Below are 27,552 nucleotides of genomic sequence, written 5' to 3'. Positions count from 1 at the left end.
ACTCATAATTTGCTTTCTTGTATTAAGCCGTCAAAGTTATTGTTCCAATCTTCAAATTGAACTTTTAAATTTACATAATAGTGTGTGTATATATAAATAAAGGCCAAAATTGTAACCAATTCAATTCATTCAGTTTTAAGTTTCAATCTGAAAAAAAAAAAGAGTTTTAAGTTTGAGTGTGTACATGAAACATAGAAAAATACCTTTTATCTAGGTTATATATAATGTACTAATCCTTTTAGTTTTGTTTAATTTTAGTTGTTGTACTTCCAAATTTGGTTAATTTTGGTCTTTACTTTTCAAAATAATAGTTTTAGGTTTTGGTTATTGATCTTATGGAAAAATGACCATATTAAACTCGTCATTTTTACTTCGTATTTTTAAGAGATTAAAATTGTCATTTTTAAAAGTTTAAAACAAAAATGAATTAATGTTAAAAGTATAAAGATCAAAATAAACATTTTGAAAATACAATACTAAAAGCAATCAAAATTGAAAGAATATGAAAAGTGAGCATAGTAGTAACCAAAATTAAAAGAATATGAAAAGTGAGCATAGTAAAAAAGAGGTAAGACGTAAGGGTAGTATTTAAATCAAAGCAACACAGTAAAAAAAGTAAGAGAGAAGGGTAGTATTTAAATAAAAGCAAATACAATTATAAGTAAAGACTCCAATAAACCAATTTAATGTTCAAACCAGTGCTGTCATTATTGTTTTTTTAAGAATAAGAGTACTTCTAGAAATGTTTTTTTTCTCATATATAAATGAGGGAGAAAAAGAGAGAGAAAAGAGTTGTTTTAGTAAAGTTTTGAATAATACTTCTTCTTCCTTCTTTCTCCCTCCCTCTCTCTCTCTCTCTTTGTGTGTCACAGTGTTTTGTAGTTCTGACGCGAGGACTGGGCTCTCCACATGACTACTCTGCAAACCACGTATTGAAGAAGAGAAGATGGACAAAATAAACCCAAAAGATCTTCTCTTTCTTCTTCTTCTCCTTCTCTCTCTTCTTTGGTAAAAATTAAAAAAAAAAAGGGTCTTTGTTAAGTCTGTCACTCACTCCCCATTTTCAGTTCTGCAAAGTCCAACAGCCATTACCATCTCGTCGTCCTTCTCCTGAAACCTACCCTGACTCAGCTCTTTCTCAAAGTGTCCTCTTTTTTTCTCCTATCTTTACCTTCTCTTTTTTCTTCTTCTTTTTCTAAAAAAAAATCTCTTCCCCATTCCTCTATTCTGGCTCTCCCAACCATGGAAAGCTTCAGCTTGCTCAAATATTGGAGAGGTGGCGGCGGCACCGGTGCTACTGCCGCCGCTGATTTTGCTTTTAATAGCAACTCTTCTACTTCTGCCACAGCTACTGTTGTCACTGCTGTTCCGCGGAAAGAGGTGGATACGGATGAGGAGGAGAATGATAGTGATGATGGACCGTTTTTTGATTTGGAGTTTGCTGTTCCTGACGAGGACGAGGGTCGAAAACAGGGAAGAAACTGTATTGATGGAAGTGAAGAAGAAGAAGAAGAAGAAGAAGAAAATGATGATGATGATGATGATGAAGAAGATGAAGATGGAGATGGGGATGAGAGAGAGTTTAACTTCACGCTCTCATCTGGCTCTAGCAATGAACATTCCGATGCCAATCTCACGTTTTCTCCTTCTGATGACTTGTTTTTCAAAGGAAAGCTTGTTCCAGTTGAAGCTTCCTCCAACGGCGGTTCTGAACCAAACGTCAGGCCGCAACTTCGTGTCACATTGTTGAAATCAGCAGCTAAGTTTAGGGTCTTCATGTCGGGGTTGAAGAAATCGAAATCCAACGTGGAAAAGAAAACAGAGACGGATGGATCTGTTGAAGAGACGGCTAAAAGTGAGACAAAAGAAGAGACGACGGAAAACCCATTGGTGATAAACGAAAACCAACCGGAAAAAGATCAGAATCAGGCTAAAAATAAGTTTTTTGCTGTGAAATTTAAGGTCGAGGAAGTTCCGATCATGTCTCTGTTTACTAGAGACAACAGTTCAAGAGGGTCCGGAGTAACAACCAACAACAAACCCCAGAAACAAACCTCCGATGAATCAACTCCGGAGGAAAATCGTTTCTCAAAAGACGTATTAATGCAAAAGTACTTGAAGATGGTGAAGCCTCTGTACATTCGGGTTTCAAGAAGATACGGCGAGAAGTTCAAACTATCCGGACAGCTTATTTTGGGTGCAGCTGGAGCCAAGTCAAGTGCGCCGCCGTCTATAGCGGCGCCACCCACCTCCCCGTCGGCGGAGAAGTCCCTGGTAGAGACAGAAGCTGTCCAAGTGAAACCACCAACGACTACGACCAACAACAGCAAAGGCAGGAACATGCCAGCCAAGCTAAGAGTGGTTTGTAAGCATTTGGGAAAAAGTCGGTCAGCTTCCTCCGCCGTAGCGGCGGCGCCACCGGGGGTAGCACCGTCGAGAAGAGACGATTCGCTTCTGCAGCAACAAGACGGAATCCAAAGCGCCATTCTCCATTGCAAGAGATCCTTCAACGCTTCTCGAGGTAAAAAAAAGAAAAACAACTGTTCACTCCTCTGTTACAAGTATTAAAAGTTAAACCAATTTTGTTCAACTTCATTAATTGATCATCTCTTTCAATGACAGGTTCAGAGTCTTCCTTATTATCAAGGTCAGTAAGCGACACTCTGCGTGAGAAACCTTCAGATTTAACAGAAAAAGCCATTGGTTGAAGGTAAAGAACACAATGTTCAGATCGAACCAAGAGAAAAATTTCAAGCCAAACAGAAACGGCGGGAAAATTTTTGGTCAATATCCTGAATATTTCTCTCGTTTTTACATATATATATATATATATATAGATCTTTGTGTAGTATATGTAAATGTGCAGGTGTTAGGTTAGAGGATCGAATTTCTGGGGTGGGTTTGGCTTCTAAGTAAAAAGGTTCAATCTTTCCAATGAAGGGAAAAAGAAGAAACATTGGTTGTATGTGTTTTTTTTTGTAATCAGTAAAAAGTATTTAGGAACTGATACATACAAACCAAGAACAGTTGCCCCCAAGTATGTGATTTTTCCTTTGCCTAACCCCAAAATGAAACTTAGAAACCACTGAACTCAAGTGGGTGCTACGAAATTATGTTACTTTTTTTGGCTTTTTAGATTGGTAAAGGATGTGGGACTCTTAACTAGGCTGTTCTCTGAGGCAAAAATGGTGTCTTTAGTGGTCAGAGAAGTGGGGAAAAGTGAGTTTTACTTGAACAGTGAAAATGAGTTTCTTTTTTTTTTCTTTATTTTTTTTAAGGTCTAGAGAAAGAAGAGAGATGCGTTATCCTTTTTCCTCTCTCCATCTCTTGTTTTATTCAATGGGTTATGGTCTAAAAGTAAGAACAAAGGGAAGCATGTGGGGGTTTATTGAATACCTTTATGGAGGTTAATGATGATGGGTCTCCATATTCATGAATCAGTCGAAATCTTCAGCTAAAGTTTTTAAAAATATTAGAGTGTTTATAGATTCAATTCTGTCTTTTCAAGACCCAAGGTTTTGATTTGGTCCCATGAAAATCGCTGCCTCTTGGGATGCCTCTCTCGTTCCTTCCATACCAAATTGTTGTCATGTTGTCCATATTATGGTTCCTTTTTTTCTTTCTTTTTAATTCATCATCTTTTGAAGTACATATAATCGTATTATTGTCTTAATGGATTGTGGAGAATTTTTCCAACAAAGGGTTTGGACCTTTCTGACTTAGTTTTTTTTTCTCCTATTTTTTAAAATACTAATTTATCCATCTTCCCACCCTCTAAGCTCTATGTCCCAAAAAAATTCATGCTTTGGTTCATTTTTATTACTTTACTCTTGAATTGTTCACTTTAGTCCTAAACCTTACAAAAAACTGTCCATCTTGATCTCAATTTTAAAGAGATTTATTTGCAAAAGGATGACTTTTTAAAAGTGGAGAGACCAAAACAAACATTTTGTAAGTACAGAAACTAAACTTAACATGTATGAACCCAAATGAACGTTGTTAGTTTAAAAGTATATAGATGCAAAATAAACTAAAGTAAATGTTCATAAAATTGGATTTTAAATTATATGGGAAAGTTAAAATCTTCATCATTTATTAGAAGGAGAAGAGTTCAAGTGGGTATTTTTCAGTTGACTGAAGGAAGGAAGGCACAAACTTCCAAAATATCATGAGTAAAGATGATTCAGATACTCCTTTTAATCGTAGTAATGGTCTCCTTTTTCAAACAGTTGGCTCAGAATATGGCTTTTCTACCTCTCTTTCCTTGTCTGTGTTTCCACTCCAGTGAAAAATAATTCCCAACTTGATGAGGTGTAGAGGGCATAGGCATCATGTGACACATTTATTTTTGGACATCTTTGTAGTATATAGACAAGGGTATTTTTCACATCTAAATTTGCCTGTTTTCTATTTTCCATTACTATCCTTTTTTGTTTTGTTTTGCTTCGTCAGAGAGGGAGACAAAGAGATTAGGCAGATGATTAATTGTAATAGTAATGTCTCCTACATGTGCAGCTACAGATGTTGACCACCACTTCTTCCCTTCTACATATAAATTAATTCATCATATATTAGAAATGGAATTGCGGGTTTCTTTCTTTCGACTAGGATTTCTTTGAGTCATGTGACAATTTGGAACTTTTATTTTTGTTTTAGATTTGTATAATTTTATTTGGGTTATTGTTACATGTGTGTGTCTAGATCTAGGGGAAAGGAAACCTCTTGTCTCTATCCTTTTTGTCTTGTGATTCTCCTAGAATTTTAAATGAGGATGAGAGAAACAACTTTAGTATATTTATTGGGAGGATCTTGAATAGCTTTTGATTTGAGTTGTTTTAATGGAGATCTTTTTACTTTAGATTTAGAACATTTTTATATTGAGTTCATATAGGCTGTGGATATATTTTCCAAAGACTTTAGACTTATTAATTCAATGAACCCACTTCATTCGTGATGATAAAAAAAGTCTAGGGCAGGAGTATTATGAAGAACCTAAAATTGGTTGATTAAATAGGATAATCAGATTTAAACTGATTAACACATCAGACTTCTTCAGCTGGTATTTATTAATGTATAAAGGCTTTTAGTGGAATATGCAACTCATGCATTCTCCATTGCCAAATGGCAATCATTATTCAAAGTCAAAAGTTGTTTCTAATCATCCTCATTACAAGTTTGAATGTTCTATTCACACGGAAATTATCCACTAACTACAGTGACTTCCGGAATGATACAAATGGTCTAACAAATTACTTAATTATTATTTAAGTGGCCGTTTAGAGCGATGATTATACAAGACTATGACAACTACCCCGGTTAAAGTAGATATTAATTAAAAATCTTCTATTAGCTTTAGTAAATACTATTTCTAACCTCTCAACTTGCTACTGTATTTACTATTTGCTACAAATTTTACTATTTATTATTATTTTTATTCATTGCTACAATGTTTACTATTTTATTCTCAAACTAAAATATGCACCATAAACACATACTATTATAATTCAAACTAAAATAATCTACACAAATAAACACATACTATAATATAGCTTAAACTAAAATAATTTATACCTTAAATACAAACGGTTATAACTCAAATACAAACTGTTATAACTCAACTACAGTCAAATACACTTCTTACCTAAACATCCCTTAAATGACTAACAAAACTAGGGTCATTTTGGAAATGACCCAAAAAGTTTACCCCAAACATCCAATAAAAGACTAACAAACTTGAGTAACTGTGAAAATGACCCTGAAAAGTTTTAAGTTTAAGCCTACATAAATGACCAATTTTCTAAAATGCTTTTCCCGCTTCTTCTGAACCCACGGATGTCATCTGTACTCTTCATCTTCATCCCCCTATATTCTTTATCTTGTTTTTCCTTCTCCTAGTGAATATAAAATCTAGCATAGACTGCGATTTATTCATTCTAAATTACAAAAAAGGAAACGAATACTTAGAAGTGAGAACCCTCCTGACTGGGAAGGAAGACTGCTGGTGGCTGGGAAGGAATCCAATCCTTCTTGACCAACCATTTGTCTTCCTGTTGTTCCATCTCAAACAAGAAGACTGCTTACTTCCCAATTGGAATTATTAACACAAAAATGTATGAAAATTTGCTTGCCCAAAGCAAGGCCCAAAGCCCAAACGTATAATCTAAAACTTTTCAGATCATTTTCAACAATTACTCAACTAACTCAATATATTACCCTTGTAGTTTCACAACTAATGATATGACAAGTAATGCATCTAATCCTTTTTTTTTTTTTTTTTCTCTTTGTAACATAAGTAGTTTTCCCTTAATAATTAGTCTTAAATTTATGAATGTTTTCCCTCAAGGTTTTTCTATCAAAATCTTAGTGTAGTGTGAAAAATAGACCTAAAGAAGATAATGTGGCTCTGCAGTGACATACCACAACGCTTGCCATGCTTCAAGATCTTAACACTTCTCTTCATTCTTTCTGCTTTAGTCCTCCAGTCCCAACTTTGACATTTTCTAGAAAAAGTAGATATAGTATAAGATATGACATTGACAGGAATGCATATCACCACGATCCTTTTTCCATAATATTTTTTGCGCATCAGCGTTGGGCCGTTGGCTTTGGCAGGAAATTTTGACTACGGGTATTAAGCAAGCAAAGTAGTAAAGTAGACGTATAACATGATCTTAAATCAGAGAACCACAAAAAGCATAACCATAGGTTCAATGACTATAAGATTAGAAGTATACAATAATTTAAAAGGAAAACTGTACTTTTATGGGATGCTCACATGGCATTCAAGGAATAATTATAGTAACAAAATCTGCCCCTCTAAATATACAAGAAAGAATGGTCCAAAAATAATTATAAAAACATTGAAGTATAGCTATTATTCACAGATATATTGGTAGGCAGGAAACCGAAGTTGCTGGTGTTGTGAACTTCTCCATCAAAGTATATAAGAACTTCTTTTACCCATTAGAAGAGAAGACTATAAGCTACCTTCTTACTCCCACTTTCAGAAATCCATTTAATCCCCCATCCACAAGTCAGAATGGTTCCCTTTTGTAACCTCTTTTATAAAATTCCAAATGCTCAAAATATTTACCACAATTTGGTGATCTTCTTTCTCCTATGTAATTGTATTGTATCATCGGTTCAGCACTAGGTTAATCATATATACAATGCAGAACCTCGGCCTGTTTAAATTTCCTAATCTATTAAACCATAATGTTTATTTGTGATTGTGAGTGGGCAAATATGGCTAAATCTTCAAAGTCACTTGATATAACTCAACTCCTTCTGTTTTCTTTTTTTTTTCCCTCTCTGCTTTCCTATCTAGTCTCTACAAGTTATCGATGCTATTTATTTTATTTATGTTTTTTTTTCCATCTTGAGGACTTCTACGATGTTAATGAAGAAAATTTTAATCTGGAGATATTTTTGAGATAAGAATGGAGGACTATGAACGAGGTTGAAAGGAAGGAAAGGATGCATCAAAACCAAACTTATCTTAAAAATGCTCCTTATGAAAATCTAACTTTGCTGAACCCTTTTGGTTAATCTCATGGCAGAGCTCACCAAGTTCTTTGGCCAAAACTGGAGCTCCGCAATAGAAGACACCTAGTAGAAAATGTCAAAACCACAATAAAAGAGGGTAAGATTTCATTAATAAGTTTGTACTGTTATATAGTTTAAATCAACCAACCTATCCTGGCACCACAGTGCTTGGAAGTGATTTTGCTGAGAACTTTCTTCCAGTTGGGCCTCGCAAAGTGGGTTCGCACCTGCATTGGAGCCAATAAAAGCTTTAATATGGGGATGTGAGTCAAAGACCAATATGGCTACAAAATTTGTAAGCCAATATAGTACTTAAGATTCCTCGCTATTTTTTCCAAGGTTTGTTGGTTGCATATTTGGCATAATTTTCAAATCTGACATGTAGTTTTATAACAATAATTTTACCCTGGTGCCAGATACAATATCTACTCCATTCTTAGCATGATTGAGGGCTTGAACCATGGTAATGAGAGTTGAACGAGCGTCTCCTTCCTCATACACACTAGTCAGATAGTTATGCATCTCAATTAACCCCTAAAACTCAAAACAATTGAAATTCCTAATTAATAGTCATGGGATGCAATCCAATTGCAAGAGTATATTACACCTAAGGAAATAAAGACATGAAATACCCTTTGATCCAGCTCGGAGATTTCATTCATAACGCCTTTGAACCAGTCAAAGGAGCCCTGCTCTCTAGTTACCCAATAAAAGTAGGCATTTGTGGTCTTCAGATTAGTCTTTCTTTTAGGAGCGTGACAATCTTTGTCCAGATAATTGATGTCTCCAGAGCTACTGATATCAGTAGGTGAATCCAGCTGAGAAAATTAAAGTGTATAAGCGTATTTGTATTGTTCTTTTCAAATTACTGAGATTTTGACAAAGTAATTCATCAATCATCCAAAAGAACCAGAAAGACAAGAAAATGTCTCTCGAGTTCAAAATACAGCAGCACAAGTCACCACCTGCTCCTCCACTTTCACGATGTTATTCAACAAATCCTTCAAAATGCTGATGAAAGGTGTAGCCCCAATGCCTAAGCCAACAAGTAGTAGCACATCATATTTATGGTAGTCCTGTGCTGGGGCACCGTATGGTCCATCTATTGAAAGCTTTGGCAAACTGAGATGGGCAGAGCAAATTTCCACCATTAACATGAAGGAAACGCAGTATGCTAAAATGAGGTTTAAGAAAGGTATAACATAAGGAAAAACATTAAACCTTTTAGTTGTAGTTTCATCCGCTCTTAGAAGGCCACTCTTGCCGGGGACGGAAGGCTCACAAACCTCGGAGAAAACCCTTTTAAGCTCTTGGGTCCAATCACCAAGCTGCCGTACATGGATGCTAAGGTAGTCATCTCCAGGAGCCGAGGTAATTGAAAATGGATGCCTGCATGCAAAGTTTAGCATTTGATGGTGACTTAAAGTGAAAAAAGGCACCTTATTTGAATTTAACAAATTATTATAACTCATTGAACTTAGAAAGGGGTTGTTCTTTTTCTTAAGAATTAATAATAGGGCATTGACCCATAAATGATCTAGGATCCATTAGTTAAACTGTGGTAGTAACATATTCTTTGGGCTCATCGTCAAAACTAAGATTTACTTTATCGTTTTAAACATCTGATTTGTTTCTTCCTGAAACAGACATTTTGCAGAGGTATATAGAGATTGATAGAAACAAATGCAATCTAGAAGAAATTGAGAATGAGAAGTGAAGTCAATATGGAGGATATGTGTCAGTTTATCTATTCCTGTGAAACAAAATTCTTTTGAGGTACTTATTTTGTATTTAGCATACTAAAGCATACATTGGAAGCTTACTCAAAAGCAAGTGATAGCAAATTTAATCTTTCATTACCATTCAAAGGGAGAAACTGCAGGACACTGAACAAACATGTACTGTCCACTTTTGTAATGAAATTGGGGCGGCTTGAACATTTGCAACTTGAGAACATTTCCAGGATAAATGGCAACCTAAATGTATCACAAAGGAACGATAATCGATGGGAAAGCCAAGCATCTCAGTGATAATTGATAAACCAGAAATACATTAGTAGAGATATGGACTAAATATAAAACCAATAGTTCTTATTGTTGAATTTTATTTCTTAATTCAAATTAACCTTTTGGATTTGAACACTATATGATCCAGAGCGGAAGAATCTCAGGATCCTCTCTCCAGCATACAGCAAAACTGGAACAGCAATATACATCCATGTCTGAAATCATGAAATTAGTTTGTGTTAAGAAGCCCTTTAATCTAAAATAACGTGATAGAGGACTTAGTTTAGAGACATTAGCAAAAGCTATAGAAAACCATAACTGATTACCGTCATAAGATACCATCTGTGCACGAGATACAGGAACAGGCCATGAATGATGAGCAATATGTAAACAAGAATGAATAAGTGGTGTGAATACCAGAAGGCATTGTATCCAGTGAGCCTATCAAAGGGGTGGGGTAGCTTAATGAGGTTTCTCCGAAACCATCGTGTTGCAAGTATGAAAGCTATTGCCATGAAGATCACCATTAAGATTCCCGTAACACCTTCACACCCTTTAACAAGGTCCATATAGCTGGGCTTATTCTTACCAAAGTCATCCATTACATACGCATAGTCAGCATCGGATGATTTTAGCAGCCTTGGAAAATCACATGCAAGATGGTTTCCAGCATGGAGAATGATACCAACTATAATAGCCACCGCAATTATCTACATATAAGTCAACCAAATGATGAATGAAGTGTTACTATTATTTTCTTAAAAAGAAAATCAAATTTCTAGGGGAACCTGTGAGGACTTTATGAACATTATTCGAAGAGTTTAGATATTTAGGCCAAATAAGAAAAATCAATCCAAATAATCACAAAACACTAATTAATCTTAAACTAACAATTAAACTAGATATTAACTAAAACATACTAATCATTAAATAATTCTCATCAAATACTATAGTTGATATTGATGCTTTTGAAACTAAGATGAGTGGACTAAAATCAAGCAATGATGAGAACGCCTTGGGTCAGCGTGTACCTTGTGAAAATTGATGTTGTCATCAAAAGGTACGTAGTAACCTATTTTGGTTTTCCTTAGCCAAGTAATAGTATTTCTACAAACTGGCAAAAGAATGAGTGCCATGTTGAACTTCAAGGTCTCAGCCGCACCCTTTGCCGTGGTGAGACAGTATCCCATAATTTTGAAGGCGTTTTTATTTCTGTACTGAAAAAACTTCCATATGAAAAGCCCAACCATGACCATAATCCAAAGTGTCAAAACCCAAATTCGCTTCCAATTCTCTCGCAGAAAATAAAGTACTTTGGTGCCAAGTCTTTTAATTGAGCTTCTTTGTCTAATGCCCTGTAGGTTCTGGCTCAAGGCTTGGCTGGTAAAGCTTAAGGCACGACTGTAGTTCATGTATGTGTCCTTTTGCAGCAGAAGTGTCTCCAATTGCCATAGCTGAAACATTGTTCAACAGAAGTAACAAATCAGTAGTTAAAACCATGTCCAATGTTCTTGTTAGGCTACTAGCTACTACATGAGCAAATTTTCACAATTTCCCCCAAAGATGAGCTCTATTTTACCAAAAATCAGTGGGAGATTTGATTTTCATCCCTATATGTTTTACTAAAAAGAGAAAAAAGGAATATGAATAAGTGGAACATAAGTATCCTTATCAAAAAAAAAAGAATAAGTGGAACATAAGTAAAAAAAATATTTTGGAGTAAAACGTTGCATGAGCGCTTTTATTTAAAATTGACAATATCATAACTACGGATTTTCTTCCCACTTTTTATAAAAAAACAGTTATCAGTTTGTTCATATTTTATTATATCGTATCGTTATGTAGCAGCTTCTAAAAATTGAAAGGAACCATGTTCTATAAATATAGACTTGTCCACTATATTTTCTAGGTAATTGGTCGATGTATATAACTTTTAGAAGGGTATGTTTGAGCTTGCATTTCCACTTGTTTTCGCAGTGCAACAATTTGCAGTGAAAAACTATTCCAACTATTTCACCTCGTGGCGAACTCGTGGCAAAGGGTGTATAGTATGTCAATTGAAATTTCAATCTAACTCCATTAGGAGTTGGGTTGATTTTGTTCTTGAGTTAGATTAAGTTGAACATTGAATTAGACCAAGTCTTAGATTGAATTAATATTTTTTTTTAATTGACCCAACTAACTCCAACTACATACTTATTAAAATATTTATAACAATTTTGTTTTGTTCAATTTATTTTCTTTTTTAATTTTGTTTGTGTTAAAACTTATAATAAATATTTGGTATTTACCATTCGAATTTAATAACATTTAAGTTATTCTTGGAGTGATACACATAAATATAAATACTTTAGATTAATAAAAAAAAAACAATAAACCAATAACCAATCCGAATTTAACCATCCAAATTTCTCAAAACTTTCTCAAACTCAATCTTACCTAGGTATACTCTTTTTAAACTATTTTTCTTTTATAAAAAAAAAATGTTAAATAGTCTAGAAAAACGAATAAGACAAAAATAAATAAGATAGGGTATATGAGTATGAAATAATTAAACTAGATTTAGTCGGTATTTGTCATATGATTCTCTAATCCCCAGAAACTGAATGTATTAGACGTGGTGTAGTGGAAGCACGGTACTAACCTCTAACGTCTACCCACTAGCCACACACAACCCACAATAATGGAGATATGTATCATACTATTATGATATTTTATCAAATCATATGTCCCTTAGTCAATTTGTTACAACAATCCGTTTATAAAATCTAAATATCAACCCATTTGGCCATCAAACCCCAAAACCCAAAAAAATGAATAGTTCAACCACCACAAACATGCTGATAGATATTAATATTTCAGTTATTTTTATTTGAAGGTGTCCAATCTAATTCCAAGCAACCTTACCAAATGAAAATGGAAAACCCTTTTCTTTTTGCACGATTAAAAATGCAATTAAAAACATGATTAGGTTAATAATTACATTAGAAGTAAGATCGTTATCCACAAGTTTCTCTATTTGTTATTGTTTTTCTTTTAAGAAACTTTCAACTTAAAGACTAATTAAGTTATATATATATATATAATATATATATATATATAAAAGACAAATTAAGTATGGATTTTAAAAAAATAGACTAACTAAATACTATACTTTTAAGAAATAAATTGTCAAGCAACTTGTTCAAACATATCATCTAAAAATTCAAAATTTTAACTTTCATCCATTACATACGATAATCTGGTTGAACTAAAAAAGATTATTTTCTTGACACTTAAGACTTAGTATTAATTATAATTGTATCGATATATTAATTTAGAAAAGTTTAACATCAAGGGTTAATCGGTTGAAATTACATGTGTTGAAAACAAGTAAAATTTTAAAAACTAAAAAATTAGGTTTATTTTGGTAACTATTTGATTTTTAAAATTTTTTTGTTTTTAAAAGTTATTAATAGAATATGTATATTTTAAATTCTCCAAACATTTTAAAGAAAAACAAGGGAAGAAACTTTTTATTTTATTTTGAAATTTATATAAAAACCCAATTTTCTTTAAACTGAAGGTTAGAACTCGAAAGAAAATAAACTAAGAAATAAAATGGTTATAATCAACCTAAATGTTACCTACTTTCTCAAAAATCTATTTATGTTTTCAAATCTGCTATGAAAAAAATATGGAAGATATAATAAAAATTCACATGCTATCAATTGGGGGTTAATGATATAATTTTGTTTTTACTGTGCGGTAGATAAAATGAGAGAACAGACCTCAATATAACCTAGTCTTTCTGGGTCTAATTCTTCCATGATTAAGGCTGCATATTCCTCTGCTTGTTCCTTAAGTCTTGACAGCTTGTTGGCTGACGCACTTAGCATGATAATCTACCAATATCCCAGGAAATACAAAGTTAGACAAATTAAATTAAAAACAAATTATTGTTATCGGTAAGATAATTAAACATATGTATATTCAACTCCTAATTAAATCATCATAATTATGAAACCATTATAATTATAAACACAGAGAATAATAGAATATTAGGGTCAATACAAATGTCACGTCTGACAAATTATTATAAGTGTTAGAAAATTATATCTCTCAGAGTTGAAGATGCCCATTTCTCCTACTTCACAATTCTTCGAGAAACCGTGGCGACAGAATTCCAAGAAAAAATAAAAGTCATAACAGTAGAGTACTAACTCTTGTTTAATTGATTTAATTCTATTATTTTAGACGAATGTCAATGGAAATTTACTTTATAATATTAGGGACTTTAATAATAGCTATACCGAATCCCACCAACCAAGGAGTCACTTTTGGTTTATCTTTTAGTTGAAGTTGGTATCCAAAATGTTAATAATATCGTTGAAATTTCGACCAATGAGAGCTGGCCATTTCATAAATAATATACAAGCTGCTCTATTAAAAATGATATCATTTTCCCCTTTTGTGTAGGTTAAAAGTAAATGAAATATTTGAATTTTTCTTCCTAATCTAATCATATGCATATGCATGTATAGTTTTATTAATATATACAGAAAAAAAAAAAGAAGAAAAACAGGGCTTTGGTTTATAAGTCACTTTTTAATTGCCTAAAATTCTATATCAGCATCATAATCCATTAGAGTGCTTGGAGAAGTAGTTAAGCAATAGAATTTTTTTTACCTCTTTTACTTCTTCTTCCGTGACATGGCCATCTTCGTTCTTATCGACCCTGAAATGTATAAATATTTAAGATGACTAATTCAAGGTGTTTAACTAAAAAAGTAACCTACTAAAAAAATACTAAAAACAGTAATCATGAATATATTTCTTTGATGAATATAGTCAAATTATAAAAAATACTCATTAATTTTGAATTTTGAGATATGTTCTTTTTTTTTTTTTTTTTTTTTGAATTGATGAATAAAAATAGATACTATAAATAGATATAATTTACAACATGTAAATCAATTTGGCAAACTGTGTAAAACTTGATTTTCTGAAAAAGATGTGATAAATGAAATCTGAAATCTGTAAGAGTTGATATAGACAAAGGTAACAATGACCTTCATTTTTATACAACTAAAACTGAGTTGTATAAAACTTATACCGTCTGTTTTTCAAATTTTATTTTCATTAGCACAGCCGGCATGCTAATATTATTTATGCCCTTTAATTTAATTAAAAACACACCAACGATGTTTTTGAAATAATTTCAGTTTTCAAAAGTTAAATGGTAGATGAATAATAGTTCTTTAATAAACGGTTCAAATATACTAAAATATTAACTTATACAACATTAATATAATTTTTTTTCAAACATAGTAAAATTTAGACTATCACCATCTATATTACTAACGAAAGTCTACCAATCATATAAATTTTAGAAAAATTATTTTAAATGATAAAATTTGAATGTAATAAAATATTACTATTTATTTTGTGATATTTTGGTATAATTTGTAAATATAAATATATTTTTGTGTTTGTTTTAGTGTATGTACTATTGTTGTTAGTTTTATAAGCATAGTAGTTAAAAGAGAAATGGTATTATAGTGATGTAACTTTTGTTTTTATATTACGAAAAAATAGAAATTGTTGAAAAATGATTCGTTAGAAATTAGTAAACAAATCGATGTGCTAACTGCCAGACTGCTACGAAGCTAATATACTTTTTTCTACAGATCATTCTAATTAAGGGGAGAATAAAATATTCCGATCATTCTTCGAAAAAAGGAAATGGCGATCATAATTAGTATGCTATGATTCTATATATGAGTATTACTTACATGTCGAAGAAGATCTGAAGCCTGGAATCAAAACTTTGATCTGTAATTTGCAACCAGAACTCAAACAAATCGTCTCTACTAATTTGATCCGAGTTATTGAGTCTTCGTCTCCGACTTAGAGCATCGAACAACTCCAGAGCAAACTCTTTTGAATCCTTCATTCCTTTAATTCAAATCAAAACCAAAAAAAAAAAAAAAAACGAAATCAATTGAAATTTTCTCCAAAATATATACTGAAATTATTAGTAGCTGTGTTGACGGCCAAGTTTAAAGTTTATACCTATGCATTGCGCGAAATCGGCGCGGCTGAGAAATCCGTCCTTGGCAAGCTTATTGAAATTGCTCTCAAGTTCACTATACGAATCGACGCCAGTCGTTTTGTTTTTTTTGCTTATGAATCTTAATCCATATAAAGCCTTCTCGGCCCCGGAACGAGTTCGATCAAGCTTTGCTCGTTGCCTTCTCAAATCTCTAGCAGCTAATGCCGAATCCATTCCGTTTTGCTCTGCTCCAACACCACCGTTCGAGTTCACGGTTGAAGATGACGCGGGGAATGCTTTCGACACATGGCTCCGGCTCCATGAGAATTTCCTCAATTCGGTCTTCAATTCGTGAGAGAAATGCTTCGCCTTAGCTCTGGCTTCCACCTTGAGTTCATGAGAGAACTGCCGAAACCGATGCGAAGAACTCCGCTTAACCGAGGTAGATCTAGAAGTCGAAGGGGAAGTTAAGGCCGGCGTTGCAGAACCACCGGAGACGCCATCGTCGATATTGATTATAGTGGCTGGTTCAACACTTCGAAGCACAACCGTGTTGTTTTCTTGTACATCAAGCGTCACCTCCACAAACTCCTCCGTCAGGTTGCTGAACTGTGATCCGAAAATCATCGTGTCAAGCTGTGTAATATCGTCCGATCCCCATCGGCACTCCTGCTCTGGAGTCGTGGTCATTGATTAATTATCAAGCAGACCGAAAATGTACGACAGTGTGTCTGCAGGCCGCGTTGGTGATCACACGAAACTAATTAATCATCAACAGCTGAAGAAGCTAGCTAAGGCTCCGGTTGGCGTCGTGGTGAAGCTTTGTGGGTGGAGTTGGAGAGAAATTTGGCGCTTCCGAAATGTGAACGGAGAAGACAAAGATTTGATGCAACCAAAAAGTATTTGTACCTAATCTTGCATAAACGGAGAGATCGTGGATATGAGCTCCTCTTTATTCCTTTTTTTTTTTTAATCTTTGCATAAACGGAGAGATCGTGGATATGAGCTGCTCTTATTATTATTATTTTTAATTTACCATTTTACCCTTGATTTCGACTCCTTCCATTCTCTTCTATTATTTTATGCATCACACTAAAGTTATGTATAGGCGGAGAAATATATTGTTCTTCTTTTTTTATTAAAGAATGATTAGCTACACTTCAATTATAAATTAAAACTAATTAAAATTTTCTTCCTCCCCACGTAATACATGAAGTTGGTGGAAATACTTTCATACATCTCCACCCCAATTCAAAACTATACAAAAATATTTATAAAATGCAGTAAAATTTCATATTCTATCAATGCAAAAATACTAATAGAACTACCATTCGTGTCATCAATATCATTAGTAAATTTTAAAAAAAATATCGTTAATAAATTCTAAATTTTCTTTTAATTATTTTAATTCACTTTGAAAATGTTCCTTTCTTTCTTTTATCTAAAACCACTTGTAGTAGGGTAGTTGACTTATTTATATGTCTATGCATGTTTATTTTTCAAAACAATTATTAATATTAAAACAAAATATAATAAATAGATATGTTTTGGAAATTTTTTAAAATAAGGATACAATTTCACAAACTATTTATACTTTATAGAATAAAACCTCTCAACATTAAAAAAATTTACCATGTATGAAGTGTAAATATTTTGTCAAGTATAATGTTACATTTTTTTACAATGTTTCTATATTTTTAGATAAATTAAAGTTTCTATAAGTAAAATTAAACTAAGTTAACGTGTGTATATTTTATATATATTAAATAAAATATATCAAAAGTTTTGATGTATTAATATTTACTTTAACAATTTCTATCTTAAAATGGAGTTATCTCGACATATTGTAAAAGTTATACTGGCCAGGAAAAGCATAATCCTGTACTCTAAGCTAGAGGTAATGTTAAAAGAAAGTGTCCCATGTGGGTTTCATGTCACAAAGAGGAACATTATTTTAAAGAGTTAGATAAATATAGCCTACTTACCTAACTAATTTTAGAACCACTTGCATTGTAGAATTTAATCGCCTAATCCATAGTTCTAATTAAAAGGAGAACTATACTATATATTGAAGTTTATATCAACTTTCAAATTCATTTGGGAGAAAAGTTTATGTTATATATTATTGTGATGAAATAATAATCCATAAGATTTTAATATTATGGCTATTGAAGAATGAAACTCTCATTTACTAACAACTTATTGAGAATCTCATCAACAATATACACATGACTGACTGTTACTCATTATTCTCAAAACATTTACATATAAATTTACTTATAGTACTTTCTTCCTAAAGTTATAGTTTAGGTTTTATGTATTTAAAGTTTAAATTTTAGTTCTTGTTATCCAACCATATAGGTTAAATTTTAACATTCTTCAAACTCCAAGAATGTAGCTCATATAAGACGAGAAATAGGATAAGAACAACAAAGAAAATCCATCACTAATAGACTCGAAGATAATTACATAAAGTTTTTCTTATGTAATTTAATGTATTATATTGTATATTCTTATTGGTATTATTGTATCCTCAAAGGCCCAATAAAAAGGAGTGTTATGGACTTAGGTTCTTGTTGGGCTCTTATCTTATTATGGCCCAACTTTGTTTTTCATATGGATTCATTTTAATTTATCTTCACACACACAATATTATTTTCAATGTAACAAAACTCTATAGTAGTTCTCATTTATTAGTTTGAAATTTTTAATTATTGGAATGTAATTTCAAGATTGAATTTTACAAGTCTTTTTTTAGTACGGTTTTCATTAGTCAAATTAGCATATATGTGGTTGAATTTGATTAGTAACGACTTGACTTAATTTTATTACTATACTCTTGTTGCTTATGATAATGGTGTCAATTTGATGTATTCAAAGTAGTCGAGACTTTTGATTAAACCAAATAGTTTATTGTTCTGCTCTCCACTCTAGTCCCGTGGTATTGGTCAATCCATAAAGAACCTATCAATTTTTTCTTGAGATTAACTTGTGGTAAAGTAACGAAATGGAGTTGTTGAATTGGATTCAATTTTAGTTGAATGAATTAAAATGATGGCAAGAAAACACTAATGGAAAGATTGTTGGGTTAAAATTATCAATAAGAAAAATAGGTTGCTAAAGATTTGTTTTAGTTTACTTTTGATTTACTATTCACTCGAGTTTTCTTTCTAATTTGTTGTCTACCCTTTATCAATATTTTTAGAAAACCATTTTTGAAAGCTATCAAAAATTAGCCTATTCAACCATGGTAGATACAAACTATTGTAAAAATAAAATAAAATAAACTTAAATTTCAAAAATAAAAAAAATGAAAGGGTTATCCAAACGCATACTTTTTTCACCCAAAGTTTAAATACTAATTAGCCAACACATTCTTAATAAATTGAACAAAAGTAAGGTATTAGACCAAATACAATTAATCTTTTAACAAATCACTTGTTTTATTTTCTGGTGACCATGATCTACATCTTAAAAAAAGGAACACTTCCTCGATGCAAAATACCACGATATAATAAATTTCTTTAAATATTATTTTAAATATCAATAAAATAAAGCCGTTCGTTGTGAAGTTTTGGTTTAATCTTCTAAGATGCGTCGTTTTTTCTCCATTTAATATTGATTTTCACTTATTTTGATATTTATTCATAATTCAAGCTTACAATTAACTAAGTGAAAGAGAGCTTTTAGATATTATATTAAATTTGTTTAAAATTTTGGATTGAATGAATGAGATAGGATAAATGTAAATTTAATATAATATGTAAGGATAGTGTAGAGATAGTAATTAACTCTTATTTAGCTAATTTACATATTCTTTAACTATATTTTAGTATCTTTAAAATCCATCTAATTCAATAGTGATGTTTGTCCATATGGGTTATCTTTCCTAAATTAATTTGAAGGTATACATTTTTTTAACATTACATTTTGTCTTTAAAAAATTACACCTACTAGATGTAGGGACTATTTAATATAAATAGAGGAGGGAGAGGAGTAAACCTTACTAGATGTTTTTCTTCAATTAACCTATAAATATCTCAACTAATATGGTTGACTAATAATAGATATGGTACCTTCATATAAAAAGTTAATTAAAACATTACATCGTCAATATATATTATTCTTTATTTTAATAAAAAAATATATTTTCTTCTTTTCTTCTCCATTTATAATTTGACCAAAACAACCAACCAGATTGCCATTATATTCATAGTCAAGCTTTGGTAATTCAAACGTCGAAGTCAAGATTTGGACATCCACATTTTTTTAGAAAAAAAAATTAAATATAAGATGTAGAAAAAAGATTATAGTTACGTTAAGTTAAATCAATGTTTTAATATTAGACCATTTTAGTGAAAAAATTGTTAGCTAGTTTAAAAAATTTAGATGAATATTGTGTTAAAATTTAGCACAAAAGGAATTACACTATTCATGTTTCAAGAAAGAAAACTTTTATTAAAAAAGAAGAAAGATAAACACTTATTCAGAGAGAAACTCTTTTATTCTTGAGACACTTGCTCATTTTTGGGCCTAGGTTTCTCTCTAAATTCTTGCTTTTCTTTCTTCCTCTCTTTGCTTGTTTGGTTCACAAATCGAGTCACACTTCATTAGATCCTTGGTGTCTAAACAAAAAGTCCTTTCTAGATTATTCTTGAATTGTATTTATTTCATTTATATTATTAACCTAAAAAAAGGTAAGATATTTTTATAGATTTTAATTTTTTTGAGATATTTATTTGCATTCTTCACCTAGGCAGTTAATTATATATTTATAATACATAGTAGACACTTAATCAAGAACCTTTTAGAATATAGTTAGGGTTGTAGTTTAGTTAAACAAATGTATCTTTAACTTACACGATCAATCATATAGTCTAGAAAGCTAAATTTTGATGATGTTTTGGTATGTCAACTAAACTGTGGACTACTTCAAGAATGGTTTAACAAATAATTTTCAAATACCCCACTACTAATTAAAAAGAAAACTCAACCTTTTATGCATATATTCAAAAGGAATAGCATAAATTTAGAATAAGTTGAGTAAGCCGAAATGTCACCTTAGTTTTTGTCCACAAAACAGATATTTATTGAAAATGGTTTTTGAGAAAAGCAAGCAACAAACCAGTATAGAGACAGCAAGACCGTATATATCGTTGTGAATTAAAAGACAAATCCAATTAGAAATTCATCTCCATCAGTAATGAGAATCAACATCATCTGCAATAACCCAACAAGCTATTATCGTTGATTATGGTGACAAAATTGGATTTTCTCCTACAACCTATGAATAGAATATCTTCCACCACAAATTTTACTAAACATCAAAATTGGTTATTGCAGCAACAGAAAAGAAAGACTGAATATCTATTTTAAAGATTTATTAATAGCAAATAACTTTTTTTAAAAGAAAAGATTAATTATAAACTACTTAAAAATCTAAAATAGACTTATAAAAGTAGAGAGAAATTAAAATGATGACCTCGAAAGAATATATATTAAAAGAGATGATGAGTGTTAATATGAATGAAGTACTACAGCCATAGGCCCACATGCATGCGTGCATGCAATTTTCTCGGCGGGCAACCGACCATGCCAATTTGCTTATAGAAGAGTTTAAATTCCCCACGTCAAACAAATATTTATTAGGAAAAGTAATTTACTTTTCCCTTTTAATTACAATTTGTTATAAATCTTAGTAGGTGAAATGAGTTTGCTTCTCCAATCTATAAGAAACATTAATTGTTCTTTTTTATATTATTTTAAAAAAATGATTTAGAGGTAAAAAAATGATTTAGAGGTATTAAATTAAAAAAGATTTATAACTTTTTTAGATTAGCAAAACCAAATTTCAATATAGTGTAAAAACATATGAAATATTGTGAGATTTTAAACCTTTTTTCTCTTTTCTTTTTGTTATTATTAAAGTGGGATTACTAAATGTAATAATGAGAAACAATAATAAGTTACCAAAAGTAGAAGACAAAAAGGGGATAAGTGAATAGAAAATGAGAAGTTGTACATGTTTGAATTAAAAATATGGAAGAGAGATCTTTGTATATATACTATGTTTGATTGGCTTACTTTTTTTGCACAAATGATTGACTCTGATATAAGAATAATATTGAATGTCATTCTTCATAAAATATCTAAATTCTTATTATAAATTTGTGGTACAAAACATTACGAGTGTTAAAATACGAAAAATAGTCCACATTTATAAATGATATGTATCTATTAAGTTCATGATGTGCAATAAGTCTACATATTAATTAATTAACAAATTTTTTTGGTAAAATATTATTTGAACTTAATAAATATTATTTGAATATTTTTTTTGGTGAAATATTATTTGAATATTCTAGGGGTTGTTTTGAAAAATAAGAATATAATCATATTACTAAAAATAAAATAAAAAATGTTGAACACGAGAATGAAATCACGAACAATTAAAAAAAATGTTAAGATTTATATTATAAATCAAAATGAAACACTCAATTATATATTTTGTGATCATAAGTATAGAACTTACGACTCAATTATATATTTCATCATTCTATATTCGAGTGATCTTATCTTATTAAACAGCAAATCAATCGTATCATTGATATTTCAAACATAATATAAATAAAAATATTTTCCTTAATTATGTATCTGATCAATCAGTAAATTAAAGTGCTTTTAATCTTTATCATCGTGAAGGAAGGCTTTTCTTTGTACTAGGAACTTACAAAGATTAATTCCATGCAATCAGCGGAATGACTTTTTTGCTTCTTTAATTGATTCACAAAATCAATACCAATAGATAGAGGAGAAACAGAATCTTAAAAAACAAATCTGTGCACGAATAAATAATATTTGAAATAAAATAATAACTTCAAATCCTCAACAATAATATCTTTACCACGATGATTTTGAGAAAGAAAATCTTAACAAATATTTAGAAACGAAAATCATACACATGGTATTTGATAAGTAATGGAAATGAGAGGAAATGGATTGAAATCAAACAAACAGTACTAATCAATGAATATCCAAATTGATTTAAAATTTTGAAAGAAAAGTCCAATGTAGAAAAAATGAGGAAGGGGACAGGAAAACCCACCCACCGTGTTAAGCAAAATAATGAATTTTGAATTTTGAAGAAGGAAAAAAGAAAAAAGAAACCACGTGGTGTATGGGGACACGTGTTCACTTGTTGTAGAGATTACCCATAAACGTGGCTCATTATTACTCACTAACTATAAATTAAAGAGGAATATATTATTATGATCAATCTTTTCTTCATATGCATAATTAAAATGATCATTTCTCTTTGATTCTTTTTCACAAATAAAATAAATCTATTTTATTTTTTATGTCATATTTATGAATGAGTAAAGAAACATTTACTCTTAAATTTTAGAAGTCGAATTACTTAAAATACTAAAATCAAGGAGACAATGATGCTAACTTTTGATTTTAATCTTCTTATCTTTCTTTATATAAATAATTTTTTTGAACTTGAAATTTATGAGTTTAGTTATAAAAAAAAAAAAGAAATTGATAATTGATTTGTTCACAGGCATGTGACGACCCAAGAATAGACTATCATCTTGAAAATAATATGGTTTTTTTCTTCTCAAGTGTCTACCTGTCTACATCAAAGGAAGTATATTATGAGTTTCAGTCAGTCTTACCAATTATAGCAATGCGTGTTATAAATGGGTTTGGACCTTTCTATTATTTTGAAAAAAATTAAACATGTTTAGGAAATGACATATGGGGTATGCACATTTTTAATACATTGTATATTCATTGTATTGGATAATTTTGTGGATGGCAAAGACAATGTTCTATGTAGATTTATCGAGATTGGTTGGACTTTTAAAGCAAATCTTATGCTTAAAGAACTATGCATGAAAAGCATGTAAGAGCCTAGACATAAGAAGACTCAAATGGCATAAATCTAGAGAGCCTAGACATGAGAAACCTAACCCTAGAAGGCCGACATGCAAAAGGGGTAGGAGGCTAGAGAAGCTAATTACTAGGAGCTTTCTGAACCTCGGTGATAATATGAAAAATTTTGGTAGAATAAAATCTTTTTCCCACCGTCTCTATTTATTATATGTCACATCAACATACTTTTCAAATATGATATAATTTATTAACATCGAGTATTTATGAAGACAAATTTTAAAGTACAATACTTAAAATAACTCAAAGTTAACATACAAAATGATTATTTGAAAATATAAGAATGTAAATGTACAAACATAACATAAATTTATATTAAGAATTTGATTACTTACTATTTTGTGAAATTCTTCTATGATAATTAACATGATCTTTTTTTTTATATTAAATCAATTCGATCTCATCCCTAGTTTGATCCATCCTTAATTAAATTAGAGATTTCTAGCTCGATTTGATCGGGTCCACTCACAGATTTTTGCCAACCCTAGTTCGGAAGTCAATAAATAAATAAATAAAAACAATAAATGTATAGTTCAAAATAATAACTTTAGAAAAATCGTGTGGAGCCTACTCTAGTGAGGCAGAGTCATCGTTTTCACTTTTCATGGAGTATCGAAGCTCCGTCCGACAATGAGAGTCTATAAATATCTTCTTAGTTCTTCTTCCACCACTAAACAATCTTCATTTTTTTAGAACAATTCCTCTTTCAATTGAACAAATCAAGATGCTCTTCTTCAAATCTTCATCCGGAGCAGTGCACCAAGAATCCCAGCTGCCCCCGGAGGAGCTCAAGGAAACCTGCGCCGTTTCTGGCTCACCTGTCTCACTGACGGTGTGGAGGAAGTCACTCCTACTCTCCTGCAACGGCTTCACAGTGATCGATCGTAACGGAAACATCGTATACAGAGTCGACAATTACACCGGACGACCAGAGGAAATGATTCTGATGGACGGCCTCGGAAAATCCGTCCTCACAATGTGCCGTTCCAAGGTCAGTCAACAAATTTCCCTCCCGATTCTTCTTATCTCCGATGAAATTGATCTAACTGCTTTGATTTTGATTGTAATTTAAAACAAAATTGGATTATTCTAATTTGTGAATGTTTTTGGTTAATCAGAAGCTAGGATTAGGGGAAAACTGGTGCGTATACGAAGGGGAAGTAGAAGGAAAAACTAAGGGAAGAAAGAACAAACCAATATGTCGAGTGAAGAAGAACATAAACATACTACATGTGGATCCGAATAGGAAAGTACTAGCGCATGTATACGATTACAGAATATCGAAGAAGAAGTACGCGTATAGCGTGGAAGGTTCATACGGAGAGCGATCGTGCAAGGTATTGGATGGTGCGTCGAGGAGAGTGGTGGCGGAGGTGAGGAGGAAGGAGGCGGTGAAGGGCGGGGTTTGTTTTGGGGGGGAGGTATTCGTTCTGGTGATTGTTCCTGGTTTTGATTGTGGATTAGCGATGGCTTTGGTTTTACTTTTGGATCAAATGTTCTCTTAGAATTTGAATTCGGTTCTTCTTCTTGTTCTTAATTAATTGGTGTCCTTCTCCATAGTCCATAATTTCTGGAAAGGGATTTTTAATTTTTTTTTTCAAAATCCTTTTCTTTAAAATATTTGAGTGTACAAAATTGGTTTGTTGAAGAACAGAGTAGACGTAATAACATTTGCTTTTGTGTTTGTCTGTCTTTCATTCTCAATCCCAAATTTTTGGCTAAACTTTGTTAGATTCGTAATCAACGGTCAATATACTGGTGTGTATATATATTGAAATATCGCCAATCTCGTGGAGCAAATTTTTATACATTTTCGTATTTTCTTTAAATATTCATTAATACGTCCAAATTTCTATTTTGATTTGGAAACTTTAAAATAAAAAAAATCTTACTTTGGTCTTTATTAGAATTTAAATTTTTCTAACTAGGTATTAGATTATTTGTTATATTAATTATACCTATAAATTAATGATCAATAAATCTCGTCAATTTCTTCTATATGTTAACACATAAATATAATCAACACAATTTAAATAAATTTAAATTAAAAACATTTTGATTTTACGTATGACAAGGTAAAATATACTAGAAAAATAAAATAAGTATAATGTAGATATAAAATAAGCTTACAAAATTGCATATAAATATTTTCACGATGAATCGCATCTGAAAAAGTAGAAAAAATTGAGAGGAAGGGAAAAAAAGGACTCAATGAATCACAAAAGATCCCAAACTTGAAGCACTGAACAAACTTGTATGTGAATGCATCTTGAGCATATTAGTTGAGAAAGTGAAGAACGAGGGTAATGCTAAAGAACAGTCACATCAAAGTCTTGAAGATAATTACTTCTTAAGTTTTATGATAAAATGTCAATTTATCACATAGCATTTAATTAAAAAGTTAAAATAATTAACTTATGATAAAATGTCAATTTATCACATAGCATTTAATTAAAAAGTTAAAATAATTGCTAAAGAACAGTCATATCAAAGTCTTGAAGATAATTACTTCTTAAGTTTTATGATAAAATGCCAATTTATCACATACCATTTAATTAAAAAGTTAAAATCTTAAATTATTTCTTGATTATCTTATTTGATATGCTAACCATCCAAGTATAGGAGTCACTTTATTATTTCATTAGAGAATTAAAAAATTCTTAACAATAGTAAATAAAATACACATATTTTAAAAATTTAAGAAATAAAACAAACGTTTTTAGAAATTTCAAGGCCAAAATAGAATTTAAACCTAATTTATATTATAATATTTAGTGATATATTCATAAATTGAATTATTGATATTTAATTTTCATCCCCTTTTCTAACTACTTTAGAAAATATGATCCGATTATTTTCAAGTAACATAATATCACTTGGTATTGTTTTAAGTTAAATGTAAATAGCATAAAGTTAAAAGGGAGTTTGAGCTCGAGAGGTCTATATTAAATCTATCGATGTTTGTGTATACTTTGTATCAATATAAATATAGATAGTAATATATCATAATTTATCATAGATAAATTATAATATTTTTCTATATTTATAAATGTTTTTCAAAAGTTTTGAAACTCGCTAATGTCTCGATAAGGATACCTTCTTTGGTCATTATACTATTGTTGTATTTGAATATCTATTTGTATACTCCAAACTTTATCAACAACGTATTCACTTTTATAATATATATATATATATTACTCTTATCTATTATTCTATTTTTAATTGTCACATTTAATTATTGATTTATACTTTATAGGTTTTAATTTATAACTATTTAAATAAATAAATGATAATTTATATGTTTGAAATTTAGAGGTTATATAATTTTAAACATAAGTTTATCGATTACTATTCATGCATGATCTTAGAATTAAGGGTGAATTGTTAATGAAAATTCAAAAGCTTAATTAAGTTAAATTATAAAATTTAATTTAGTAATGAGTATATTCCATTACCATACAACTTTTCTACCAAGGACGTTTTTGTCTGGATTTGATTATAGAACTTTGTAGACATAAAACTAAAGCTTAAATTTTGATATATAAATAAATAAAAGGTTACATTGAAGTTTGAGCCCAATCTTTTTATTTTGTCACTTCAGAAATTTTGTCCATGCATTTCCATCAAATATTAAAAACTTAAATAAATGCATCAATGTTGTCAACCATATTAATTAGCCTAACAAATTATCGCATTAATGTGTAAAGAGATCATCAATTTTATTTTGTTACTATCTACTGATTTAATTAATGTTGGAAATCAAATCAATTCAATTTGATACTTTCAAATAAATTGTGCACGTTATCTCCATCCCAACTAATTTTACGTAATAAACACCAAATTTATAATAAAAATCATACCTATGTAGTTCCAAACTTCAAGTTTGATGTCTAAACGTTGGCTCAGAAGTTGTGAAATTTTAATAATATAAAACCACAAGCATCTGTGTCCACTAGATCTAATTCAATAATATAATTTGTAATTTAGGCAATGAATGGAATGAGCAATTTT

The 27,552-nt window shown here is 30.9% G+C and overlaps 3 protein-coding genes across 4 annotated transcripts; 2 read left to right on the top strand and 1 right to left on the bottom strand.

The window, feature by feature from the left end:
• Positions 1-801: 801 nt before the first annotated feature.
• LOC101222734 (probable membrane-associated kinase regulator 2) lies at positions 802-3,118 on the top strand. The gene is made up of 2 exons (XM_004146526.3): positions 802-2,521; positions 2,623-3,118. The coding sequence occupies exons 1-2, from the start codon at positions 1,243-1,245 to the stop codon at positions 2,706-2,708; spliced, it is 1,365 nt and encodes a 454-aa protein (XP_004146574.3). The 5' UTR covers positions 802-1,242; the 3' UTR covers positions 2,709-3,118.
• A 3,553-nt stretch (positions 3,119-6,671) lies between these two features.
• LOC101222495 (respiratory burst oxidase homolog protein A) lies at positions 6,672-16,646 on the bottom strand. 2 transcript variants are annotated; one of them, XM_004146525.3, is made up of 14 exons: positions 15,606-16,643; positions 15,326-15,488; positions 14,220-14,268; positions 13,322-13,435; positions 10,583-11,005; positions 9,878-10,261; positions 9,671-9,766; positions 9,406-9,521; positions 8,767-8,934; positions 8,511-8,667; positions 8,178-8,363; positions 7,951-8,079; positions 7,694-7,772; positions 6,672-7,608 (listed from the first exon to the last, which is right to left on the bottom strand). In XM_004146525.3, exons 1-14 carry the CDS (start codon positions 16,273-16,275, stop codon positions 7,499-7,501), a joined length of 2,844 nt encoding a protein of 947 aa, XP_004146573.1. In that variant the 5' UTR covers positions 16,276-16,643; the 3' UTR covers positions 6,672-7,498. The 2 variants fall into 2 exon arrangements, 1 of the variants encoding a protein (XP_004146573.1); XR_004216122.1 differs by lacking the exon at positions 6,672-7,608 and having other exon boundaries at positions 7,753-7,772; positions 7,951-8,104; positions 15,606-16,646.
• A 7,499-nt stretch (positions 16,647-24,145) lies between these two features.
• LOC101213452 (protein LURP-one-related 17) lies at positions 24,146-25,238 on the top strand. Its single transcript, XM_004146487.3, has 2 exons — positions 24,146-24,532; positions 24,660-25,238. The coding sequence occupies exons 1-2, from the start codon at positions 24,266-24,268 to the stop codon at positions 25,044-25,046; spliced, it is 654 nt and encodes a 217-aa protein (XP_004146535.1). The 5' UTR covers positions 24,146-24,265; the 3' UTR covers positions 25,047-25,238.
• Positions 25,239-27,552: the final 2,314 nt, after the last annotated feature.

The sequence above is a fragment of the Cucumis sativus genome, chromosome 4 (genome assembly GCF_000004075.3).
Source record: "Cucumis sativus cultivar 9930 chromosome 4, Cucumber_9930_V3, whole genome shotgun sequence".
In the NCBI taxonomy this organism is placed as follows: Eukaryota; Viridiplantae; Streptophyta; class Magnoliopsida; order Cucurbitales; family Cucurbitaceae; genus Cucumis; species Cucumis sativus.
The sequence above is the reverse complement of the archived record's forward strand: the minus strand, read 5'-3'. Positions and strand labels throughout refer to the sequence as shown.

What these genes read in the sequence shown, in the direction of transcription:
- LOC101222734 (XM_004146526.3), top strand. Translation starts at nt 1,243, where the DNA reads ATGGAAAGCTTCAGCTTGCTCAAATATTGGAGAGGTGGCGGCGGCACC. An exon ending in ATCCTTCAACGCTTCTCGAG is followed by an intron (nt 2,522 to 2,622) that starts GTAAAAAAAAGA and finishes TTTCAATGACAG; the next exon opens with GTTCAGAGTCTTCCTTATTA.
- LOC101213452 (XM_004146487.3), top strand. Translation starts at nt 24,266, where the DNA reads ATGCTCTTCTTCAAATCTTCATCCGGAGCAGTGCACCAAGAATCCCAG. An exon ending in TCACAATGTGCCGTTCCAAG is followed by an intron (nt 24,533 to 24,659) that starts GTCAGTCAACAA and finishes TTGGTTAATCAG; the next exon opens with AAGCTAGGATTAGGGGAAAA.
- LOC101222495 (XM_004146525.3), bottom strand. Translation starts at nt 16,275, where the DNA reads ATGACCACGACTCCAGAGCAGGAGTGCCGATGGGGATCGGACGATATT. An exon ending in TCTCCGAGCTGGATCAAAGG is followed by an intron (nt 8,080 to 8,177) that starts GTATTTCATGTC and finishes TTTGAGTTTTAG; the next exon opens with GGGTTAATTGAGATGCATAA. An exon ending in GCACTGTGGTGCCAGGATAG is followed by an intron (nt 7,609 to 7,693) that starts GTTGGTTGATTT and finishes ATTTTCTACTAG; the next exon opens with GTGTCTTCTATTGCGGAGCT.